Source organism: Aquila chrysaetos, unplaced genomic scaffold, assembly GCF_900496995.4.
Source record: "Aquila chrysaetos chrysaetos unplaced genomic scaffold, bAquChr1.4, whole genome shotgun sequence".
NCBI classification, from domain to species: Eukaryota; Metazoa; Chordata; class Aves; order Accipitriformes; family Accipitridae; genus Aquila; species Aquila chrysaetos.
Window position 1 is genome coordinate 242,821 of NW_024470384.1, and position 14,266 is coordinate 257,086.

A 14,266-nucleotide genomic window follows, 5' to 3' on the forward strand; every position below is an offset into this window, starting at 1 on the left:
CCGCGACCGGGGCCGGGGCCTCTTCCGGCGGCGGCGGCGGAAGCGGGCGGCGGGGCGGCATGGCGGACCCGCGGCGACCGGCGCGGGTGGCCAGGTGGGACCGGGGCACGGGGGGGGACACCAGGAGGGGGACCGGGGAGGGGACACCGGGGGGGGACAGGGGCCCCGGCCCGTCTGACTGTGCCGCCCCCAGGTACAAGCCGCCGGCCACCGAGACCAACCCGGCGCTGGAGGACCCCACGCCCGACTACATGAACCTGCTGGGGATGGTCTTCAGTATGTGCGGGCTCATGCTTAAGGTGGGGGCACCGGCACCGGTCCCGGGGGGCACCGGCACCGGGCGGGACGCGGGGACACCTGCCCAGGGTGGGCACTAGCTCCGGGAGGCACCGGGACCAGCCTGGGGTGGGCGGTGGGATGATATTTTGGGGGCTGAGGACTGTCGCTGGGGGGGTTCTGGGGTGGCTGAGGGCCGTGGGGGCACAGGGACCATCCCCGGGGGGGTTCAGGGGCACAGGGACCATCCCCGGGAGTGTTTGGGTGGTCGAGGGCCAATGGGGGAGAGGGGCTGTCCCCGGGGGGGGGTCAAGGGCTGTCCCCAGGGGGGTTCAAGGGGACAGGGGCCATCCCCAGGGGGTTTTGAGGCGGCCAAGGGACAAGGAGGGGACAGGGGCCATCCCCAGGGGGTCCCCACACCGTACCCAAGGGGTCCCCACGCCATACCCCTCCGCCCGCAGCTGAAGTGGTGCGCCTGGATTGCCGTCTACTGCTCCTTCATCAGCTTCGCCAACTCCCGCAGCTCTGAGGACACCAAGCAGATGATGAGCAGCTTCATGTGAGTGCCAGCGGCTCCGGATCCGGCCCTGGGGTGCCGCATCCCCTGCGGAGGGGACAGCGGGGAGACCATCCCAGTTTTGCGGGGGTCTCTGAAGCCCAGGCTGGTGTCTCTCCCCTCTCTAGGCTCTCCATCTCAGCCGTGGTGATGTCCTACCTGCAGAACCCCCAGCCCATGTCCCCTCCCTGGTGACGGCCGGTGTCGTTCCCCGGGGAGGGCGCTCACCGTGGGGGAGGCAACGGGTTGAGTCGGGGCCAGGACAATAAAGGGGGTGCTGGGGCAGAGCTCGTGGTCGTTGTGGTTTGTACGTACCTGCGTGGGCTGGACCCTGCTCAGAGGTGCGGCCTCAGCAGGCAGATGGGGTGGATGGACCCCCCGCCGGGGTTGGGGGAGCCCCAGAGGTGTGGGACCCTGCTTGGGGGATCTGGGGGACCTGCCGGGGGGAACGGTGGGTGAAGATGGCCAGAGTCGGAGGGAGCGATGGGATGTGAGGGCTGGGGGAGCCCCAGGGGGCTGAGGGGAGCCTGGGGGGGGTCCAAGGGGAGCCCCGGGTGGGGCTGAGGGGAGCCATGGAGGTGGCAGAGCCCCGGGGGGGGGGCTGAGGGGAGCCCTAAGCTCCGGCTGCCCCCGGGGCTCCCCTCAGCACCCCGGCGCCATCGCCTCTGTGAGGGATCCGGCTCCTCGACGCGCCATTGGAGGAGTGAGCTGCCCGTCTCTCGCTCTGCGCCGACCACGCCTCGGCGGGGGCGGGGTTTCGGGAGCTGCCACACGTCATTGGCTACTGAGCGTTCTCCCGCCGCCGGAGGGGCTGTTGCCGACGCCCGCCCCGGGAGGAGTAGCTCGCGGTGTCAATCATGAGCACTCCTCCTCCTCATTGGCGCCAGTCCGTTATGTCACCGCCCCGCCTGTGGCGGGAGGGGGTGTGTGTGTGTGCGTGTGCGCGCGTGTGTGTGTGTGTGCGCGCGCGCGCGTGTGTGTGTGTGTGTGTGTGTGTGTGTGTGTGTGTGGCTCTCGCTTGCCCAGAGGGGGTGGAGTGGAGACCCCTCCCCCCCCAGGTCATGTGTACGGGCGGTCACATGACCGTGCCCGCGAGCGGCATGGCGGTGCCCGGGGCGGTGGCGCTGCTGCTGCTGCCGCTCCTCGGGGCGGTGGCCGCGGGCTGCGGGTACCAGGTGGGCCCGGGGGGATTGGGCCGGGGAGCCACTGGAGAGGGGACTGGGCGAGACTGGAGGGGCTCTGGGAGAGGCTGGAGGGACACCGGAGCGTCCTGGGGAAACGGGAACTGGGGGGGAACTGGGAGGGACTAGGGGAGCTGGGAGGCACTGGAGACACTGGGATGGCCTGGGGGAGCCGGGAGAGACTGGGAGCACTGAGGAAACGGGGACTGGGAGAGACCTGGGGGAACTGGGCAGCTGGGAGAGATCGTGGTGGGGAAGCTGGGAACCCAGGAGGGACTGGGGGGCAATTGGGAGGAACTGGGGCAGGGAGAAACTGGGCTGAGGGAGCTGGGATACTGGGAGAGACTGAAGGGAGGTGGGGAAACGTGGATGGGGCAGCTGGGCTGGGACTGGGCGAACTGGGAGAGGTCAGATGGGGGGGGAGCAGTGGGGGACTGGGAGAGGGAAACTGGGACAATCTGGGCCTGAGGAGTGGGAAGGGATTGGCGTCTGTCATGGGCTGGGATTGGGAACACTGTGGAGAGGCTGGGATGGGGGTGCTAGGGGAGGAAGAGGAGGGTTTAGGGTACTGGGGTGCTTGGAGAGGGCTGGGGCACGGCTGGACAGTGACAGTCACATGCCCCAGCTGGGCTGTCACTGGAGGGGGAACGACACGTAGGCATCCTGGCCTGCCCTTCCCCCCCCCAGGCAGGGGACCCAGGCGTCCTGGCCACTGGTTTTTAACGGCCGTTTGCATCCTCCCCTGCGACCCAACGGCCTCCTCTGGAAACGGCTGGCGGAGGGGCAAGGGGGGGACGTGGGGTGTGGGCACAGCCCCGTACGAGCTCTCAGAGACTCCGCTTGTGCCCGCAGTCGTGTCCGCCCACGCGCCCCGACCTCCTCAACGTGCACCTGGTGCCCCACACGCATGATGACGTGGGCTGGCTCAAGACGGTGGAGCAGTACTTCTATGGAGGTGGGTGTCCCTGCCACCGTGGGGGTGGGGGGGGATGGTCCCCGGGGAGGGGTGGTGATGTCCCCAAGGCCACTGCAGCACCTGTGGGGACAGAGGTGACAGCTTCAAGGCCACCGTGGGGGTGGAGGTGATGCTCGGCGAGGCCAGCGTGGGGTCGAAGGGACACTGAGTGCCAGAGATGGAGCCTGCAGCCTCACGGCGGGGCGGGGGTTGGGGGCAGAGAGACAAATCCTGCCCTCGGGACGGGGATGAGAGGACTGCGCTTTCTGCCCATTGTCCCCAGCGTGGTGTCGTGACCCCGGTTTGCCTCTTGTTTTTGCCTGTCAGAATAGTGCTGGGACTCCTGGACCTTTCTGTGTTCCCCCCTCTATGTCCCTTGGATGCTTCTGTGCCCCCCCCACAACCCCCTGTTCTCCCCCCACATCCCCTGGAGGTTGCTGTGACCCTATCTCCCCTATTCCATGACCCCCCTGACCCCCGGATGTCACCTGTGTCCCCACGGATGTTGCTGTGACCCTGTATACCATATCATGCTGTGCCCCTGTGCCCCCTCCCCGCCTGTCACGGTTGACCCCGTCAGTGCGTAACGAGGTGCAGCACGCGGGGGTGCAATACATCCTGGACTCGGTGGTGGCCCAGCTGGCAGCCGACCCCTCCCCGCCGCTTCATCTACGCCGAGGTGGCCTTCCTGGCCCGCTGGTGGCGGCAACAGGACGAGGCCACGCGTCGCACCGTCCGCCAGCTCGTTGAGCAGGGTGCGGGGGGCACGGCGTGGATGTCCCCTGGGGGGGGGAATCTGCCGCTGAGAGGAATGTGGGGGGTGTCCCTGGAGAGGGACGTGGGCATGGGGGCACACCGGGATGGGGACAGGGGGGCTGGGGTGTCCCTGAGGGTCATGGGGAGCACGCAGGGACATGAGCAGGGGGGGACTGGGGTGTCCTTGGGGACATGCAAGGACATGGGGCGGGACTGGGGTGTCTCTTGGTGGACAGGGACATGGAGGGACAATGACTAGAGTGTTCCTTGGAGGATATGGGCTCGGGGGTGGACTGGGGTGCCCTGGGGGGACAGAGACTTGTGGGGTGGTACTGGGGTGTCCCAACAGGGATTTAGGGGGGGGTACTGGTGTGTCCCTGGAGAGACACAAGTACAGGGGGTTCACAGGAACACAGAGGGGGACTGAGGTGTCTCTGGGGGTTTACAGGGGGTGCACAGGGACATGGGGGGGATTGGGGTGTCCCAGGGGTGAGATGGGCATGGGGATGTGACTCTGAGGGGGCACAGAGGCCGGGGGGAGGCTGAGGAGTCTGGGGTGCTCCCAAGGGACTTGGGGTGCTGCTTGTCCCTGAGCACCCCCCCCCTTCCCTGCAGGCCGCCTGGAATTCGTGGGGGGGGGCTGGTGCATGAGCGATGAGGCGGCCGCCCACTACAGCCCCGCCATCGAGCAGCTGGCACTGGGCCGTCACTTCCTGCGCCGGGAGTTCGGGGCCTGCGGCACCCCTCGCGTGGCCTGGCAGATCGACCCCTTCGGGCACTCCCGCCAGCTGGCTGCCATCTTCGCCCAGGTGGGAGACCCCCCCCACTCTGCGCCCACCCACCCTCCCTACCCGGCCCTGCAGGGGACCCCGGCATCCAGGCTGACCCCTTCCTCCCTGCAGATGGGCTACGATGGACTCTTCGTGGGGCGCGTGGACTACCAGGACAAGGCGACGCGGGAGCAGCTGCGGGAGATGGAGTTGCTCTGGCGGGCGAGCACGAGCCTGCCGCCCCCCACTGCCGACCTCTTCACTGGTGGGACGGGGCGCAGGGCCCCTCCTGGGGCTGGGGGTCCCTTGGGTCTCCCCCCAAGCTCTTCCTGGGGGCTGGTCCTGTCCCGGGGTGCCCCCCTGGGTGTTGCCCATCCCTTGAACCTTCCCCTGTCCCCTTTCCCTCCCCTCCTGAGGGTGACCTGTCCCTTCCTGGGGCTGTTGCCGTCTTCTGGGTCCCCTCTGGGATTTTTCCTTGTCCCTAGGGCTGAGCCCGTTCTCCATCCAGCTGATCTCAACCCTGTCCCCAGCCCAGCCGCCCCATCCCTGGGCTGACCAGGGGGGTGACTGTCCCCAGGCATCCTCCCCAATGTCTACAACCCGCCATCGGGGTTCTGCTGGGATCAGCTCTGCTCCGACCCGCCCGTGGTGGATGAGGACAGTGAGGAGAACAACGTGGACAACATCGTCTCCACTTTCCTGCAGATTGCCGCCAGCCAGGTGGGTGCCCCTGGGTGGTGGGGTGCTCCCTGGGGTGGGTGGGGGGTCCTGGACACCAGGGTTTCCCTCTGGGACAAGGGGTGCTGACCTGTCCTGTCCCCACCCCAGGCCGAGCACTACCGCACCAACCATATCATCATGACGATGGGCTCCGACTTCCACTATGAGAACGCCAACCTGTGGTTCAAGAACATGGACAAGCTCATCGCTCACGTCAATGCCCGGGTGAGTGGGGTCTCCCCTGTGTATCCCTGCTGTCTGCTGTGCCCCTGCCCCAGCCCGTCTCACACCCTCCCCTGCTTTTCCAGCAAGCCAACGGCAGCCGCGTCCACGTCCTTTATTCCACCCCGTCCTGCTATCTCTGGGAGCTGCACCGGGCCAACCTCTCCTGGTGAGGCCAGGGGGGTGAGGGGGAACCCAAGTGTTCAGGTGGGACGGACAGACGGACGGATGCAGCCTGGCTTTCCCACAGGTCCCTGAAAATGGACGACTTCTTCCCCTATGCAGATGGCCCCCACCAGTTCTGGACGGGCTATTTCACCAGCCGACCCGCCTTCAAGCGCTACGAGCGCCTCAGCAACAACTTCCTCCAGGTGGGACGGCGGCCTGTGTGCCGGGGTCCCCATCCTGGATGCCTGGGACCCCTGACCCTCTCCCTGACCCTCCCTTCTTTCCCGGCAGATCTGCAGTCAGCTGGAGGCCTTGGCAGGGATGGCGGCACGGGACGGTCCCTATGGGCCTGGGGACAGCTCTGTGCTCCGTAAGTGCTGGCATGGGGCCCCCGGGGACCCCTCTGGATCCGCCTGATGCCCCCTTGCCCCTCCGGCAGGTGAAGCTGTGGCCGTGGCCCAGCACCACGACGCTGTGACCGGCACCGAGAAGCAGCACGTGGCTGACGACTACGCCAGGCAGCTGGCGGCGGGGTGGGAGAGCTGCCAGGTAGGGCCCTGCCGCCTGTTTTGGGGGGACAGATGGGGTTTGGGGGGTGCAGGGCCAGGGCCAGCAGTTGGGTGTGGACCAGCATCACGTCCATGGGCCACACTGGTATGTGGGCGGATGAACTGGTTTCTGCGGAGAACGGGAGCTGGTCACCGTCTTAGGGATGAGCCCCTGACCCTGACCAGCGTTTTGGGGACAAGCTGGGGTCTGGGGCGGCCAGAGCATGAGAGCTGGCGGCCACAGCTGGGGTGGGGGGGATAAGCCAGCGAGCACCCCTCGTTACGTCCCCTCGTTACCACCCGCGCCACGTGACCGTCCCCTGCTCTTGGCAGCTCCTGGTCGCCAATGCCCTGGCCAGCCTCAGCGGCAGCAAGGAGAACTTCGTCTTCTGCAATGCCCTCAACATCAGCGTCTGTCCCCTGACGGAGGCGGCCGGCTGCGTAAGCACCTCAACGGGGGTCTGGGGGGGCTGTGGGGTCCCGGCGGGGCTAACGCACCGCGTCCCTCTGTCCCCCAGTTCACCGTCATCCTCTACAACCCCCTGGGCCGCCACGTGTCCTGGCCCATCCGGCTGCCAGTCAATGGGGCATCCTACGCGGTGACAGACCCCCAGGGCCAGCCCGTGCCCAGCGAGGTGAGCCCGGGCCAGCCGCCGCATCCCCCCTCGCCTGCCCACAGCCCTCCCTGACTCTCCCTGCCTGTCCCCAGGTCGTCCCCATCTCCAACTTCACCCGCCGGCTGCGGGGGGACGGGAGCAGTGCCACGCGGGAGCTCCTCTTCCAGGCCTCTGCACCCGCCCTGGGCTTCAGCACCTTCACGGTCTCCCGGATGAGCCGCGGGGACCCCCGTGTACCCCCTGCCCAGACGCCAGTGTTGTCACAGCCTCGGGAGATCCAGAATGAGGTATGGTCCCACTGCGAGGGATGCATTCCCCCAACATGTGCTGGGCACTGGGTGGACGCAGTTTGGGGTCTTTCGCCACAGGGTCCCTGGGGCTGGAGCAGGTCCCTGGGCAGGGGAAAGCCCATGGTGTTAAGTCCCCGGTGGAGTTGCACCTCTGTTAGCCCGGTTAAACCAGTCCTGGGGCGATGAGAGGAGCTGGGGGTGCGGGAGGGGACTGAGCGGGGATGGGACAGATGCTCGACCTGCCGCTGTCCGGCCCCGCAGCACGTCCGGGTGCTCTTCGACCCCCTCACCGGGCACCTGAAGGAGATCCAGAACCTGGACAAGAGCATCTCGCTGCCCGTCTTCCAGAGCTTCTACTGGTGAGCACTGGTGGAGCCCAGACACCTGGGTCCCTTGTGCGGGGCCTTCTTACACCTTTTGTCTTCCTCCTCCTCCTCCTCTCGTCCCAGGTACAACGCCAGCATTGGCAACGACGAGACCCCACAGGCCTCGGGCGCCTACATCTTCCGCCCCAACAGCTCCGAGCCTATCCCTGTCTCTGGCTCCAAGCAGGTCTCCACGTACCTCGTGAAGGTCTGTGGTGGGGACCGTGTCCCCGGGGGTGTCCTCGGGACCGAGGGTGTCCCCAGGGTGCTGAGCCTTGCCACGTCCCTTGCAGAACAGGCTGGTGCAGGAGGTCCACCAGAACTTCTCCTCGTGGTGCTCCCAGGTGGTGCGGCTCCACGCGGGGCAGCCTTATGTGGAGCTGGAATGGACCGTGGGGCCCATCCCCGTGGCGTGAGTTAGGGACTGGGGGTGAGTGGGGGTGTGCTTCTGAGGTGGGGCCCCCTCAAAGCCCACTGCTCACCCCCTGCCTCTCCCAGGGACGGCTGGGGCAAGGAGATCATTAGCCGCTTTGAGACGACGCTGCAGACAGATGCCCGCTTCTACACCGACTCCAATGGGCGGCAGATCCTGGAGCGCAGGTTGGGGCTGGCCCGCGTGCTTGCTGTGGCCCCCAGAGACCTCCGTCCCCCTCCCCATAACCGGGCTTTGCCTCATCCCCAGGCGTGACTACCGTCCCACGTGGAACCTGAGCCAGACGGAGCCCGTGGCGGGGAATTACTACCCTGTTAACAGCCGCATCTTCATCAAGGTACCAGCTTTGGGACAGTAGCAGGCAAACGGGGCTGAGCCCGGGGCAGAGCTCATGACACGTGCGACCTTTCCCTCCCTGCCCACAGGACAAGAAATTCCAGCTGACGGTGCTGACGGACCGCTCACAGGGCGGCAGCAGCATCTTCGACGGCTCCCTGGAACTCATGGTGAGGGGATGCAGCGTGGGCGGTCCCCGGGGTGGGGGGATGCGCCGGGACATAACCACCGTCCCCTCCAGGTCCATCGACGGCTCCTGTACGACGACAACCGGGGCGTGGGGGAGCCACTGGTCGAACTGGGAGCCAACAAGCAGGGGCTGGTGGTCCGCGGCCGCCACCTCGTCCTCCTCGACACGGTGGAGTCGGCGGCTGACCAGCACCGGCTCCTGGCCCAGGAGCTCTTCATGGCACCCTACACGGTGCTGGCGCCCGGCGGGGGCCCCTCCTACCGCCGCGGCCATGCCAGCCTGCAGCAGGTGAGGTGGGGAGGGGGCTGCCCAGGGAGGGGGGGGGGCAGCTGTCACGGTGCCCCCCCTCACCTTCTCCCCACAGTTCTCGGCGCTGCGACGGGAGCTGCCCCCCAACGTCCACCTCCTGACGCTGGCACCCTGGGATGCCGGCACCCTCCTGCTGCGCCTGGAGCACCAGTTCGAGAGGGGCGAGAGTGCCAACGGCTCCCAGCCCACCACCGTCGACCTCCTGGTAAGCTGCTGTGTGCCGGGGGGGGGCTAAGCCCGGTGCCAAACCTGGCCAAGGGCCGACCCTGTGGCCGGGCTCCCCCCACGGCTCAGCCTGCCCTAGGCTCGAGGGGCTCCCCATTCCGGGGGCTGCTCACTGGTCCCAGAGGTGATCCCTGCCGTGGGGACAAGTGCGGGGTGATCACTGACGGGGTTTTCCCCCTCTCCCAGAACCTTTTCTCGGCTTTCACCATCACCTCAGTGCAGGAGATGAGCCTGGGAGCCGACCTGCCACTCGATGCCGTCTCCCGCCTGGTGTGGACCCCGACCACAGGTACTGGGGGGGGTTCCTGGGGGCCCTGGGGGAGCTGCCAGCCTCCCCTCACCCCTCCCCTCTTCTCCCAGGTCCAGCCCAGCCCCGGCCAGTCCCCAAGCTGGACCCAAGCCGGGTCACGCTGCAGCCCATGGAGATCAGAACCTTCCTGGCCACGGTGCAGTACAAGGTGCCTGGAGGTGGCCCAGCGGGACTGTGAGCAGCCCCAGCTCGGCTGGGGGGGCTCTGCCCACCCCCCTGCCACCCCCAAGTGTATTAAAAACCACGAGACTTTTCCCAGGCACGGTTTAATTGGGGAGAGAGGCGGCATCAGGGCTGGGGGGTGGCCGGGGCCCCCGCCTCGTGTGAGTAGCAGCACTGGGTGCCCAAGGAGCAGTTTCCCTGTGGGAGAGGAGATGGGTGAGGGGGCTGTGCCCTGCCCCAGGGTCAGACCCCCCCGCCTTGTTCCCAGACCCCCACCCACCTCCTTGAAGCGTTTGCAGGGGAAGTTTTTCAGGCTCATGCCATCATCTGTCCGCTCTGTCCGTTTGTTCTGGTGTCGCTTCCGCTTCTCCTGGAGGGAGGGAGAGATGCCGCCCCTGGGAGGGGGAGGCCATGAGCTGAGGGTCGGGGCATAAGGGTTGGAGAGATGTCCCCCCCCCGAAAAGGACAGAACGAGAGACCCTTCCCTCCTCCCCTTTTTTAGAGGATCCTTATTCTCCCTCCTGGTAAAAGGTGGGGGGAAACATTTTGGTCTTGCTTGTTTGAGAAGGGGCAAGAGTGGCTGCTGGAAGCCCAACGCCAAAAATCAGACACCCAAGAAGCCCACCCGCCCCTTACCCAGCCTTGGCCCTGGCTTTGGGACCCCAAAAGGCTTCAGGGTTTTCCGGGAACCGCTTCAAGCCCCGTTTTCTGGAGCTGGGGTTGGCATCGTCACGGAGGGTGAAGGAAGCCTGGAGCCTAGGGGAAAAGGGGGGTCAGGGCCCTTTGGGGGGTCAGCAGGGCCCCCCTATCCCCTGGGCTAGTTGCAGGGGGCTGCTGTGGGGTCGTACGTGGGCTCCACGGAGAGGATGCGGGAAGCCGGGCTGGTCTCAGCAAGCCGCTCACGCTTCACCGGGTGGATTTTGGCCTGGGGGAGACAAGGTGGGGGTGTTCAGCTCAGCCCCTGGGGTGGGGGGCCTGGGGGAGGGTTCCTGAGCCCCCTCCTCACCCAGCAGCGCATGATGTCCCAGAGCACGGCGGGCGGTGCATCCGTCTTTACGGCATTCTTGCAGGCATGGGAGAGCGACACGCGGTAGCCGGCGTGCAGGAGGGCGGACCTGGGGTGCAGCCGCTCAGGGATGGGGTGTGCAGGGACAGAGGGGGGGACAGGATTCACAGGGTTTGAGGCAGAGGAAGGGATGTTTGGGGTACCCAGGCAGGAGGGGCAGGGGACTTAGGGTGCCCCTGGTGCTGTGGGGGGTTTGGGGTACCCCAGCCCTGATGGTTTGGGGTGCCCCTACCTGAACTGTAGCAGGGAGGGGGTGTTGCAGTGGATGGTGCTGCTGAGGCTGTCGAGGGTGTAGTAGAGGGGGACATCGCCCAGCTCCTGCCCTCGGCATACGGGGAGCAGCAGAGTCAGAGTCAGCGCAAGCCCAAACTTCAGGGGGGCTCGATCCAGCCTTGAGCTCAGGATGCCAGAGCTCTCCCTGGGGCTCGTCCCCTCCCTGTCCCCGTCCCTGTACCTCAGTGACGACGCTGAGCATCCCCTGCATCCGCTCCTCCGTCTGGAAGCGCCCAGGGCTGCTCTGCAGCGCTGACAGCACCCGCTCCACGAAGGCTGGGTCGTGCAGGGGCTCAGCCCACATGGGGCCACCCAGCTGGGGGGACACACAAGGGGGGGGGGGGCGGGTCAGTGCTTGGCAGGGGCACAGAGGGGATGGGGGACAGGGGGACGTGCACCCACCTGGTGCCGCTGCTGGCAGAACTCACAGGTGGGACCCACAGGCGGCCCTGTGGCTGCCCCGTACTTGAAGCTGGAAGAGGAAAGCCAAGGGGTGAGCAGCCCCCTGCTGTCACAGGGCCCCCCCCACCACCATAGAGCCCCGCCGTACCCGGTGCCGTGGCTCGTGACTTTGCCCAGGCGCTGGAGGTGGTGAGTGCCGCAGCCCACGCAGTGATAGACCAGGGCCTGCTTGCTGCCAGGACAAGGTGGGGGTCAGGGGCAGCAGGAGGGTGCAGGACCCCCCCCCCATGGCTCCCCGTGTGTCCCCTCCTCACCTGGCCGAGGCCTTCACCTTCGCCTGCCCCGTGAAGACCCGCACGAAGACACGGATGTAGAAGTCAGCGCTGATGGAGAGCAGCGGCACAATGAAGCGCTGGTAGCAGTTGGCGCGGCTGTCCAGGCTGTGCAGGATGATGCGGAGGGCCTGGGGGGGGGGGAAACACGGGATGGTACTGAACCGCTGCCCCCCCAGCTGCTGGCAAGAGCATGGTGGTCTCGGGGACCCCCTGAGCACTCACCATCTCGTGGCAGAACTTGCCCTTGAGGGACATGGCCCCGTATTTGCTGTAACATGTCTCGGCGCTGTTCCCCGCCATCACACCCATGTCTGTGCAGGTGACGCAGAGCAGCCCTGACCGGGGTGGGGGGGTGTCAGGGGTGCTGCCAGGAGGACCCAGCTGTCAGGGATGCCCCCCCGGCCCCTCCCCGGCTGCTGCTGCTCACCTCCTTCACTCACAGCTTGCACGGCGGCATCCAGGAAGGGCGCGGGGCTGCCATAGGGGTCCAGGTCAATCACGTCGAACGGTTCCCTGTCTGCCTTGCACTGGTACATCAGCATCCTGGTGGGGGGAGAAGGGGAGTCCTGGAGCAATTGGGACCCCAGTCAGCCTCCTCAGGTTCCCAGACCCCCCCTGACCCTCAGGAACCTCCACAGAAACCAATGCCTCTGCCCAGCACGTGCTGGGAGGGACTGGTGGGGTCCCCACAAACCAGCCCCCACCTTGAGGCTGTGTCCCCTGGGGCAGGGGGACAGGATGACCTGTCTAACCACCCCCCGTGGGGACGCTGGGACCAGTCTTGGGCCCCCCAGTACAGGAGGAAAACCCCAGCAAGACCACTGAGGCAGTCAGGGCTGCACGCAGGGTATCCGGAGGTTGGTGGGGGGTGAACCGCAGCATCCCGCTCCCCGGTGGGCTTCGGGGTGGGCTGCTGGGGTGCAGTAAAAAGGAGGGGGTACCTGGCATCAGCCATGCGGGGGGCCACCAGGTCCCCCACCCCGTTGAAGGCCACGTTGCGGTTCATCAGCTCCACAGCCCGGGCCGAGAAGTCGTTGGCCACCACGGCCCGCAGCCCCGGCACCTCCTTGGCGAAGCGGATGGAGCGAAGCCCCGAGGCCGCCAGCGCCTCCAGGACCCGCAGCCCTCCCTGCGGGGAGAGGGTGCTGCCGACAGGGGCTCGGGGGGGGGCAGAGACCCTGACCGGGGACAGAGGGGGCATGGCAGCCCCCGCTCCCTGCAGCTCCCCCGCCAGCACCTCGCACACTTCTCCTGGCTTCGCGGTCCGCGGGGCCTCGGGGCCGTTGGGTGCCGGCGTGGTGTCACCATCCCCATTGTCGTTCTCTGGCGGTTGAGGGCTGCCCATGTCTGTCTTCTCCTCCCCAGGGAGGATGACTGGAAAAGAGAGGGGGGGCCAGTGGCAGAGCAGAGTCCAGGGGACGGGAAGCCCAGGGGACAGGGACCCCGGGATGGTACCTACCCTGGATCCCCTTCGGCTGCAGCTGGAGCCGAGCAAACTCCGTCAGGACAGCACAGCTGCAGGGGGGACGCGGCGTCAGGGACCCTGCTGGGGGGGGGGGGGGATGATCCCAAGCCCCCCATGGTCCCCCTGGGGCAGGCCAGAGGCCCCAGGACACGCCAGAGCCCCCCACAATCCTCCCTGGAGCCCCCGGAGACCCCCGGGACAACCTTATGCCCCCTCCCTGCCCATCCTGGAATACCCCAGAGCCCCCCATGACCCCGCTAGGACAACCCCGAGCCTCCCCCCACCCCGATGCTCCCGGGCCCCCCCGCTCACGTCAGGTCGCGGTTGAAGCCCTGCACGGGGTTGTAGAAGACCTCGTTGGCGCTGGGGAAGAGGATGGTGGCTCGACCCTCGGAGATCAGCGTCTCGCCGGCCCCGGTGGGGTCGCCCGCACCCGGGGGGGGCACGGAGCCGTTGGGGGAGCCCCCGTCCATGGCAGGGGGATGGCGGGGGCGGGCCGAGGTGACTCTGCGAAGCGTGCTGAAGGCGGCCGCTGTGTTGGGGGCGGAGGGGGGCGGGGTTAATGCCGCACCGGAGCGGCCCTGGGAGAGATGGGGCGGGAAATGGGGGGGGGGAAGCCCCCGCAAGCGGGAGCAAGAGGCGGGGAATGCGGGAGGGGAGGAGCCCCCCCCCGCCGGGGGAAGGGGGGGGCAGCGGGGCTGAGGCGGGGGAGGGGAACACGGAGCCCCCGGAGGGGCCGGGGCGGGGTCAGACACCCCCCCCCCCAAGACGGGACCGAGGGGGGATACAGCCCCCCCCCCCCCAACACGTGGCACGGGACAAGGCCGGGCGCCCCTAAGCCCTGCACGCGCCCCGCCAGACCCCGCCTCCTCCGTGTCACGGCCCTTCGCGCCCCGCCCCCGGATGACACCCCCGCCCCGCCGGTAACACCGCCCCCCTCCCGCTCACCCGCCCGCGCCGCCCCGCGCATCCTCCGCGCCGCCCCTCACATGGACGCCGCCATGTTGCGGCGGGCGGGACGCGCTCACGTGATCTGCAGCGGACGGCGCCCCGCGAGGGCCATAAAGGCTCCGCCCGCCCCGAAACGCGGCCGGGAAACCTGATCCCGCGGAGGGGCGGGGGCGGGGGGCGCGGATCCCAGGAGAGAGGGACCCCGGGCAGATCCCGAGGGGATCCACCGGGGGGGGAGGCTCAGCTGATCCCGCGGGGGGGACAGGGATACCCGTGTCTCTGCGTGTCCCCGTGTCCCCCCCTCCCCGCCGTGTCCCCAAGGGGAGGGGGGGCAGCGCGCTGGGAGGGGGGGGGCGGGGGGCCGCCGCTCGGCGCTCGGCTTGCT

The 14,266-nt window shown here is 68.0% G+C and overlaps 3 protein-coding genes across 4 annotated transcripts; 2 read left to right on the top strand and 1 right to left on the bottom strand.

Annotated features, from left to right (window-relative positions):
• Window positions 1-15: 15 nt before the first annotated feature.
• WDR83OS (WD repeat domain 83 opposite strand) lies at window positions 16-1,119 on the top strand. Its single transcript, XM_030006368.2, has 4 exons — window positions 16-94; window positions 194-299; window positions 738-835; window positions 961-1,119. The coding sequence occupies exons 1-4, from the start codon at window positions 60-62 to the stop codon at window positions 1,025-1,027; spliced, it is 306 nt and encodes a 101-aa protein (XP_029862228.1). The 5' UTR covers window positions 16-59; the 3' UTR covers window positions 1,028-1,119.
• Window positions 1,120-1,863: 744 nt separating this feature from the next.
• MAN2B1 (mannosidase alpha class 2B member 1) lies at window positions 1,864-9,481 on the top strand. The gene is given in 25 exon segments (XM_030006358.2): window positions 1,864-2,007; window positions 2,866-2,968; window positions 3,549-3,625; window positions 3,627-3,723; window positions 4,340-4,533; window positions 4,627-4,759; window positions 5,072-5,214; window positions 5,323-5,439; window positions 5,523-5,605; window positions 5,687-5,807; window positions 5,896-5,974; window positions 6,044-6,153; window positions 6,486-6,593; window positions 6,671-6,787; window positions 6,862-7,056; window positions 7,321-7,418; window positions 7,509-7,632; window positions 7,718-7,836; window positions 7,923-8,024; window positions 8,107-8,194; window positions 8,283-8,363; window positions 8,435-8,671; window positions 8,748-8,897; window positions 9,104-9,206; window positions 9,278-9,481. Coding segments are annotated over 25 exon segments (3,021 nt in total). The 5' UTR covers window positions 1,864-1,893; the 3' UTR covers window positions 9,406-9,481.
• TRMT1 (tRNA methyltransferase 1) lies at window positions 9,478-14,157 on the bottom strand. 2 transcript variants are annotated; one of them, XM_030006360.2, is made up of 17 exons: window positions 13,879-14,157; window positions 13,243-13,462; window positions 12,925-12,980; window positions 12,703-12,839; window positions 12,407-12,594; window positions 11,893-12,008; window positions 11,688-11,800; window positions 11,445-11,593; window positions 11,279-11,362; window positions 11,131-11,200; window positions 10,910-11,044; window positions 10,688-10,773; window positions 10,396-10,504; window positions 10,238-10,314; window positions 10,026-10,145; window positions 9,670-9,784; window positions 9,478-9,587 (listed from the first exon to the last, which is right to left on the bottom strand). In XM_030006360.2, the coding sequence occupies exons 1-17, from the start codon at window positions 13,898-13,900 to the stop codon at window positions 9,516-9,518; spliced, it is 1,869 nt and encodes a 622-aa protein (XP_029862220.1). In that variant the 5' UTR covers window positions 13,901-14,157; the 3' UTR covers window positions 9,478-9,515. The 2 variants fall into 2 exon arrangements, with proteins under 2 accessions (XP_029862220.1, XP_029862221.1); XM_030006361.2 differs by having other exon boundaries at window positions 13,920-14,154.
• Between the last annotated feature and the right edge of the window lie 109 nt (window positions 14,158-14,266).

Excerpts from the sequence above, each read along its gene's own strand:
- WDR83OS (XM_030006368.2), top strand. The coding sequence starts at position 60 with ATGGCGGACCCGCGGCGACCGGCGCGGGTGGCCAG. Across the intron at positions 300-737 it reads TGTGCGGGCTCATGCTTAAG|CTGAAGTGGTGCGCCTGGAT; the intron begins GTGGGGGCACCG and ends CTCCGCCCGCAG. Across the intron at positions 836-960 it reads CAGATGATGAGCAGCTTCAT|GCTCTCCATCTCAGCCGTGG; the intron begins GTGAGTGCCAGC and ends TCCCCTCTCTAG.
- TRMT1 (XM_030006360.2), bottom strand. The coding sequence starts at position 13,900 with ATGCGCGGGGCGGCGCGGGCGG. Across the intron at positions 11,801-11,892 it reads GCAAGCTGTGAGTGAAGGAG|GGCTGCTCTGCGTCACCTGC; the intron begins GTGAGCAGCAGC and ends CACCCCGGTCAG. Across the intron at positions 10,315-10,395 it reads GGGACATCATGCGCTGCTGG|GCCAAAATCCACCCGGTGAA; the intron begins GTGAGGAGGGGG and ends TGTCTCCCCCAG.